This window comes from Coenobita brevimanus, chromosome 39 (assembly GCF_032717465.1).
Source record: "Coenobita brevimanus isolate Jiangsu-jjx chromosome 39, ASM3271746v2, whole genome shotgun sequence".
NCBI classification, from domain to species: Eukaryota; Metazoa; Arthropoda; class Malacostraca; order Decapoda; family Coenobitidae; genus Coenobita; species Coenobita brevimanus.
The window spans coordinates 8,981,982-8,991,618 of NC_136992.1; the positions used below are offsets into that span (position 1 = coordinate 8,981,982).

The window sequence follows — 9,637 nt, forward strand, 5'->3', positions numbered from 1 at the left end:
TCTCTCCCCCGTGCTTCAGCATTTCACCACACACTCCATCAATTCCTAGGGCTTTCCCAATTTTGACAATCTTCATTGCTTCCACAACTTCCATCCTACTGATTTCTTCTTCTCTTCTCACATCTCTCCTCCCAGCCATTCCCCAGCCACTTAAACTCCGTTGCTTTCATTCTCTGTGTTCAATAATTCTTTAAAGTGTTCTCTTCCTCTGCTCACTTTTTCTCTACCATTTTTATCTTTCACTCCTCGACTAACTTCATTAACTCCCTATCTAATTCTCCTTACCTCTTTCCAAACATGTTCTTACATTCCCCCCAATTTACACACAAATTCCTTCCCAATTCCTCAGCCACTCTCTTCTTACTCTCTCTTACTAATCTTTTCACCCCTCTCTTCCTCTCAACATATAACTTTCTCTTCCGTCTCTCAACTTCTTTCACGCCCCTATTTCTCATCCACTCACTATATGCTTTCTTCTTTCGTGCCACAGCCTATCACACTTCTTCATTCCACCATGATGTTCCCTGCACCCCCTTTCATCTTCTCTTAACCCCACACACCACCTCACATGCTGTACAGATTTCTTCTGTGAATATCTTGCACACACTTTCCACGTCCCCCATCTGCTCCAAATAATATTAACCCAATCGCTCTTTGTAGTCGCAGTGCAGTGATCAGCAGCAACCAGCATGGTCAATGTGCTAGATACCTCAGTGTTTCCCCGTGCATTCCATTATGGGAGCTACAGTATCTTCAGCACCTTAATCACGTACTTCAGCCTGAGTCCTGATTGCCTGCTGTGGAGACTGATATCACTGGACAAGCACATTAGTCCAAGTTCCTCCTCTAGTGACCCGTGAAAGTACCGAGAGAAACACAGAACACAACTACGTTCCCTCATACTAATTCCCACCTTCACACTATCCTTCCTGTATGCCTTCGTAGCTTAGATCCCTTAGATCCCAAAGGGTTTGGGCAACATATGAAATTCCTGTACATTATCCACTGTGTGTGTGTGTGTGTGTGTGTGTGTGTGTGTGTGTGTGTGTGTGTGTGTGTAAAACATCCCTTGCACTCACCCCTCACACTGCCCTCAAGATAGGTTATACATGCCATATTTAATGACATTTAAGAAAACATTTGTAGTTCCTACACCCTTTACTCTCTCATATGGCATATTTTAGCCCTGCCGCAACATCTTAACTATGAAAGTTCCCATAAGGGGCATCCACTCATCAAACTGAGATCAAACTGAGATACTTGCAATTAGGGGCGAGGGGGGGGTTCATCAGTATGCTCTGATTCAGCTACATACTCGTACTCATACACGTCATGTTTAACACAGAGACTCTGTGGCAGCCATATAGACACTCACCAAAATTTAGTCCATTGACAACAACCACATTTCCACAAAAACCCTTTCTTTTGCCCTGCACCTGCAGGGACACGGGAAGCAGGTCTTGGTAAACATCAGGTTACCCAGTTGTGTTGACGTTCAGGGGAACGAAAAAAACGACACGGCCGAGAAACTTGCCACCAAGAGATCCGGTATTGATCTGAGGCTTCCCTCAAGCCTGGCACCAACGAATATCAAAGCCTAAAGATAAGCACATCTCTCCTGGCCCTTGCCCGAATCGTGTGTGGTACATGCCTCCCCGTCAGCCGTCTGGCAAGCTGTGACCATGCAGTACCATCATATTCCTTTAGATAAGGCACTTATAGGTCAGGTCTGCACCTACCTGCACCGCCTTCGCCTTGGCTAGAATTACACTTACCAAATGCTTGATGTCAACAAGGAGGAGAAGAACCAACACCGTTCTCATGCAGGATGCACCAACCACTGTCCCTGAGGCACAAGTTGCTGATGCCAAGCTGATTGCCTGGACACCCAACCGTGATCTTGACAAAAATGGTCACCGCCTCTCCCTCATCAAGATTAAAACAGCGTGTCGCAGTCAACACTTAATGTCGAACAATCTAGTATGGCAGGATAGGTGTACTTGGGTTCTCCCATTCTCTGCCTTGCTACAACGCGTAACGCCATGATCATCACTTACCAATACAGCATCACTGGTGGGCTGCCCAACGGCAAGGACCCGCTCCAACACCTCACCCTGGTGGGTGAATGATAAGTAAAAAAAAAATAATAATAATCGTGCCTAATGCGTGGAATTCGTGGGAGTAGAAGATTAACGTCGCATAACAAACGCTCCGGTTTGGTTAGCACTGACACATACACCAGAGCTGTGGTAATTCGGTATACCGGCCATATCTCTTTCCTGTTTCACTTGCCTTTGTGTATTGATACAAGTAATTGTGTGTGTGTAGATGAGTATTTTGATAAGTGTGTCGTCCTGTCTTGGCTACCCCCGGTTAGAGGGGAAACAGTCTAGGTATTTAGAAAGATAAATAGAATTCGCTTGTAAGTATGTACGTCTCCAGCCTTAGAAACCGAACTCTTCTACCTTACACTGATAATGGTGACAGTGTTGATAAATACTAGTATATTTAACGCTGCAATGAGTGGTGCAACGCTGATATATTGTGCAGAGCTGAAAAGTGGTATGGTGCGTGTCAATGGTCAAGTCTGTGTGGATAGTATACAATTGCTTCGATGTTGCAGTAGTAATACAGTGTGTCTGGCTTAAATACCATTTCCTCACTATTGCTAGAATGGTATAGTGCACTGTGTGGTATAGTGCATGGTTAGTAAAGTGTGAGAGGATAATATGCCGTTTGCCTGGGTGTTATAAGAGTGGTATAGTGTGGTGTCTGGTATACTGTAGGATCTGGTAGAGTATATATTTGGTATAATATGTTATGGAATAATATGTGGAATAATACGTGGAATGTCTTGAATAGTGTAGTGCCTGGTAACAGTGTAGTGTCTGGTATAATGTGGTGTCTGGTATAGAGTATGGTTGTTATACTGTAGTGTATGGATAGTGTGTTGTATGGACAGTGTAGTGTCTGGTATAGTGTATAGCCAATATAGTGTGTATGAATAGTATACCATTGCCTGGGTGTTGCAGGAGATGCCACCATACCTGCTGAATATGACCCAACACCTGGACGACGACCTGCGAGTGTGGCTTCACCCCCACATCACCTACGACCACACCGTCACACACCCTCCTCGCAGCGTCAGGATATACGCCACCAGGTCAGTGTTAAAACCCACTCCTTTGACCCTCAGCTGACCCACATTTGACCCTAATCTAACCCACCTTTTCCTGCTTATTTGATCTATCTTTACCACTTATTTGATCCATCTTTACCGCTTATTTGATCTATCGTTACCACTTATTTCATCCATCTTTACCACTTATTTGATCCACCTTTACTACTTCTTTGAGCCATCTCTACCACTTATTTGGTTCCCATCTTCCTCGGCTCCACTTCCACACCAATGACCACATCACAGCGTCAGGGTACAGGCCAGTTAGTTTGTACACCCACCTTTTTTGTCCTGACATGACCCATCTCAGTAACTTGATCAACCCATTCCTCTCATCTAAGCCACGGCTTCTAATGTAACCCACACTTCCCCCTCATCTAACCCGCATTTCCCCCTCATCTAACCCGCCTTTTCCCCTCATCTAACCTATCATTAATGTAACCCACCTTTTCCGCTCACCTGACTCACATTTTCCTCTATCGATCCCACCTTCCTCCCTCATTTAACCTTCCTTTTCTCTTGATCTAGCCCACTTTTCCCCTTCATCTAACCCACCCTTTCCCCTCGTCTAACCCACCTTCTCTTATTTAATCCACATTTCCTTCTTATCCATCCACCATTTCCCCTCATGTAACCCACCTTTTCCCCTCATCTAGCGCACTTTATCAACTTATCTATCCCACCTTTTCCCTTCATCTAACCCACCTATACCCCTCATTTGTTTCCACCCTTTCCTTTTAGTCTGTTCCTCCACCCCCCCCCCTCCCGGGCCCAACTCTTCCCGTACCTCACTTCCCCCTAATATTTCCTTTCTCTCTATCTGTCCGTCCATCTATCTACTTATTTAGCTATCTCTGCCTTACTCCCATACGACAGTGATATCCAAACTCTCAATCAGAACAACCACCAAACTTCCAAATATTCTGATAGCCCTCTGCGGCACTACAGGGTCGAGGTAAGTACCAAGGAAAAGAGCATTTTACCGTCGTCGCTTTTGTTTGTGCCGTCTCTCCGATTCATATCCCTCTCTCTCTCTCCTGTATCTGAGCTTAGGAGTTTGTCTAGCACCTCTTTCATAGCGATTTATCTTTTGAATTACATCTCAGTGTTCCCTTGTATGTTCTTTGTATAATATTAACACTGGCAGTGCATAAATAACATACACGAACATATTTACCTACTGAACCATATGCAGACGTACTGGAGAGGGACGCCTTTACCTGCTGGCACCGATATAACTAAGCGGCTCCTCTGCATGGTTATACAAACATCCCTCAGCTCCTTACCTCTGAAAGGAGGATGGTGGATTGCAGGAAAGGGACACTTGAGCCTGCAATCCACTGGGTTCACATTCAGATGGGCCTGAGGTTGCAATCACTACTGCTACTGCCATATGCAGGGATAAACTAACAAGGAAGAAGTGCAAGATCCCGAATTAACTGACCAGAGTACCGGTCACAGTGCCGTGAGCATCGTTCAGAAGGTAGAAATGGTACCAGTATAATGTGGTGGGGGTGGTGGGGGTAGTAGTCGTACTGTAGTAGTAGTAGTAGTATTTGCTGTTGTAGTAGTAGTAGTAGTATGTGTTGTTGTAGTAGTAGTAGTAGTATGTGTTGTTGTTGTAGTAGTAGTAGTATTTGTTGTCGTTGTTGCTGTGGTAGTAGTAGTAGTAGTAGTAGTAGTACCAATATTTGTTGTTGTTGTTGCTGTGGTAGTAGTACGAGAAGTAGTAGTAGCAGTATTTGTTGTTGTTGTAGTAGTAGTAGTAGTAGTAGTAGAAGTAGCAGCAGCAGCAGCAGCAGCAGCAGCAGCAGCAGCAGTAGTAGTAGCAGTAGTAGTAGTGGCAGTAGTAGTAACAGTAGTAGTAGTAGTAGTTGTAGTAGTAGCAGTTAATCAGTCAATCAGTGCACTATTTCGCAATGCATATGATACAGTTTACAGCACATCATGTCTTACAGTACTGAACATTATTGAACAGTAAAGTTTGCCTTTTGTTCTGGCCGCTGAGATTGCTCGTTCAGCCACTGCGGACCTTTGAATCACAGTGTGACCTTGGTAAGCCGTGTCACTGATGCCCTTCGGCTTAAGATGTCTGCAGGGTGGGATTTAGAGTCAACAGACATATAGATAAATCCTTTCTGTATTTCATGTATTCCTGATACTACTCTTGACATACGGGGTTTTTGAGTTGTCAGGCTTCACCCATGAAACTGCAGCTTCATTATCAGATCACACGCAAGTCGTGGTTATGGACAGGTGATTTAATGTGTGATGTATGTAGGCGCCAAGTTTTGCTCCAGCTAGCAATGCTGTAAGCACTAACTGTGCGATCGTTCTAGATTTCAGTGGAATGACATGAGTTTAACTGATGAACAGTGATGACAGGTGTCCATACACTGAGCAAACAACTATTCATTTACACAATAAACAAACAGACAATAAACAAATAGACAGTCAGCCAACCAATCCAGTTCGAAGAACCAAGGTGTGGAAATTATCTTCACGACTAGCCCCGATCGCCCTTCTGCAGACTTAGATTTCCACAGCTACGTAAATGAATGGAATGAATAATATAGTAGGACACCATTAACAGCAAAAATGGTTATTATACTCCCAGAACTTCATTTACCTCACCTTCATACCGCTGAAAATAAAGGCAAATATTTAGTACTATGTTCATATTGATATTGGTTGGCTGCCATAAATATGTATTGTACCATTAAATTTCCTTCTCGGGAATTAAGAAAGAAAAAAAGATAAGTCAGCTTACTGTGCATTTGTGATTATCATACGAGTACGTCATAACGCCTAAACCTAATACGCAAACCCTGTAGTATGGACTGGCCAGCTGATAAAACAATTGGGTACTTAGTTTAGGTGACGATAATTAGGTCCCGATACTGCTATAGGCATTATGTAATTGCACGATGACGTTTTCAAACACAGAACACAGTCAAGAGTCCTGGACGTCTGTTATGCACTGACCGAGATCCTGTTCGAGCACTTCCCGCTCTTGAGTCCATCTCATTTCTTCAGCGCTTCGAACAAGCTAGACAGTGAATCATTTATACTCGTGTTTTAATAAATAGACAGTCCTCACCGGAATTTGTAACTTTTCATAGCTAATGATTATGTTAGTAACACGTTAGAAAGAAAAGTATTTATACTAGTATTCATCCTTCCTAATTACAGTATATATTTACAAAGGGTACCTCCATCTCCCATTTTTTCTTTTGCGAACTTTGGTCTGTGGGAATAATTTGTCATAACTGTTGCTCATGGCCTCACCTGGCTACAGTTACGTGGCGGGAAGTCATCGCTGGTCATGCCTTTGAATCCATGCAATACGAGCATTTATCTTTTCTATTTCGTTCTCTGATAATATGTTGCGTTTCTCATGGAGGATATGCATATGTACCGGTATGAAAAATATAACGTTTTGCAGGATGAGAATATTATGACTAATTTTGAAACACTCTGGATAATTCCTTATATTATAAAAACGTGCTTGTGAATTTGTACCCCAAATTCGGCAGCCTCGTGCTTGCCGCTGTAGGAGGCAACACCAACCATGCTCTTTACCTCTTTTGAATACACCACATCAAAACTTCGAAATACGTTACATTTTAGTACACACGGATTATTTCATATATTTGGACCATATTCCGGCTTGCAGCAGAAGTTGAAAAGGAGTAACAAGGTGTTTCATCAGCTTCACTTAGATCTCTTAAAATGCTATCAAAACTTGCATAAAAATTCTTAATATTCATCTGTCATCATTATCCTGCAGAACGTTAGTAACAACATCTAATTAATCGCCACCCAGCCTTAATATTTCCCCTTTTTTATTTATGTTGCTTCATTTAGAAATCATAAACTTGGTTTTCTTTCTGTTCATCTTTAAATAACGATTTTCTAATTCCGTCCATAAATCTGTATTTAATATTATCCTTGTCAACTTGAGTGTTAGGTAAAAGGGTTCTGTCCAAACGAACAACCCTCACCTAAACTATAGCCTACTTTTTTGCTCTAACTTGGCCTAAAATTCCCATCTCTCCATCTTGAATGCTGAGTTGTATGATTACATTGACACTAGATTATGATGCTAGTCAGAAAAAATGCTATGGAAAGTATGAAGAACGGTAGCATTGTGTCTTGATGCCACACAGCAGCGTGATTTCAGCAACAAAAGGACGAAAATCTGGGCTGAGCAAGAGTAAAAAGAGTATAGAAATATTACACATAACACTATCAATATAAACTTTAAAAAGAAATGGAAAGAGGAGTCCACCCTGTCTAATTCCCGTATCAGTAGGATAAAACTCGCCACGATAATCCCTCCAAATAATATTGGTATGTTGACTCCGGAAGCAGCAGCGGCAGCAGTAGTAGAAGTAGTAGTAGCAGTAGCATCATCAGCAGCAGCAGCTGCATGGTGCTGTTTGTAATAGTATTAGTAGTAGTAGTAATAATAATAACTGTAGATCCAAGCTCATCTGAATGTGAAGTTGGTGGACTGCAGGCTGAAATTGTCCTTCTCCTAAAGTCGACATCCTCCTTTTGATGGATAGGGAGGGAAATGAGGGACGTTAGCGTAGCCGGGTAGTGGAGCCACCCAGTTGCACTGGTGCCACCACGTGAAGACCTGTCTTTCCACCACCTGAAATAATGTTACTATCAAGAAAGAACAGCTTTGGCCCGACTTGGATTATTTCTTGGTTCATGGCAATAAATACGGTATCAGCAAGAGGGCGAAAGTTCTTAGACGCGTTCAGTACATGACCAACAGGAACATGAGGAATGACTTGTGGGACATTGTCACTGAGAGACATACAGTAGATAGATAGACAGATAGATAGATCGAACCAGATTGATTGACAAGTAGTTACATATAGATTATTTTTAATGCACAGAAGAAGAAACCAAAAGCTAGAAGCCCGAAAATTGTTTCCTTCAAGAATAAAGACGGGCTATAGAGAGCCAAATTCAAGATCAGTTATTTCGGTATGCCTGGACACACTCCATTTGGAAGACTGGAGGTCATAGGATTTAGGAACTACAGACAGAGGAAGATCGCTCCAGGGTTGACATGATACATGCATGAAGGACTGGGAGGAAGGGTTAACTCTTGCATCAGAGAGTTAGACAGAAAGAGAGTGAGAGTTTATTGCTAGACGGGTGCTACACGTCCGCCGTAGTGGTGGAGGGATGCAAGCAGACAGTTCAGAGGAGCAGTCACTATTGAAGTAGCGAGAGAAAAGGGATAAAGATGAAACAGTGCGAGGAAGAGACAGGTTGAAGAGACCCAGTAAGAGGAGACTTAATGAGACGAAAAGCCTTTGACTCCACCTTGTTGAGAAGAGCTGTAAGTGAGGAGCCTCCTCACACATGAAAGGTGTACTCTACACAGGGACAAATAAAACCTTTGTATAAAATCAACAACTCTGCAGGGATAAAGAAGGCACGGAGTCGGCTTAGCACACCTAATCTCTTGGAAACAGATTATACGAGAGGTAATATGATCTTTCCAAGATCAATCCCGAGAGAATGAAACCCCCCAAATGTTCAAGGATGATCCAGGATTGAGTTGGGTATTGTAAAAAATTAGAGGATATTCCTGTATGAGACAGCCCTAGCATGTATTCAATATGGATGGTGGGTGTTAGCGCCGAAGTGGTGACATGTGGAGATGTAGGAGGACTACTGGGCCCCAAGAATGACCAGTGGGATTTTGGAATAGGCCCTGAAGCCTTTGCCCAGAGTGGGACACGTAATATATATATATATATATATATATATATATATATATATATATATATATATATATATATATATATATATATCATTCATTGCCAGACGCCATGTATCCCAAACGGGGTGGCCAAGGGCTTAGAGGTAATTGCTTTACAGGGAGGGGCACTAATCCTCCACCAACCCCACTTCACACGTGGGGAGAACGAGCCAACAGCATCTGGTGTTCCCAGACGGTCACCCATCCAAGTACTAACAAGACCCAACGTTGCTTAACTTCGCTGATCGGACGGGAAGCGGTGTACTCAACGTGGTATATATATATATATATATATATATATATATATATATATATATATATATATATATATATATATATATATATAAAATTTCATTCATCATTCAGCCCTACGTTGCCCGATGAGGAGCTTAGGAGCCAGGGGCTAGGCAAGTTGGTCCTGACATTTAAGATGAGAGTGACCAGCCTCACTCATCTCTGAGTGGCGTTACGTGAGCAATAAACCCTGGCCACCCCTTGAATATAAACCTTCTCCGGCTCAATCCGATTGGAGCGCCATAATTACCCTCTAAACCACCAGGCGCTACAATTTGGTTATACGGTTACCACCCAGCGTAGTAAATGGTTTCCTGGTGTACAGGAAACCATTTGGCTTGCCACTCAGTGTAGAGTCACCCACAGGCAGAAGG

At 42.8% G+C, this 9,637-nt stretch overlaps 1 protein-coding gene and 1 pseudogene across 1 annotated transcript in view; one reads left to right on the plus strand and one right to left on the minus strand.

Moving 5' to 3' along the window:
* Positions 1-1,601, plus strand: part of LOC145396727 (uncharacterized) — a 31,533-nt gene extending 29,932 nt beyond the window's left edge. Inside the window, exon 10 of the mRNA XM_080270012.1 lies at positions 1,443-1,601. Within this exon, the coding sequence (XP_080126138.1) occupies positions 1,443-1,601 (159 nt within the window). The remainder of the gene's footprint in view (positions 1-1,442) is intronic.
* A 7,536-nt stretch (positions 1,602-9,137) lies between these two features.
* Positions 9,138-9,256, minus strand: LOC145396936 (5S ribosomal RNA; annotated as a pseudogene).
* Positions 9,257-9,637: the final 381 nt, after the last annotated feature.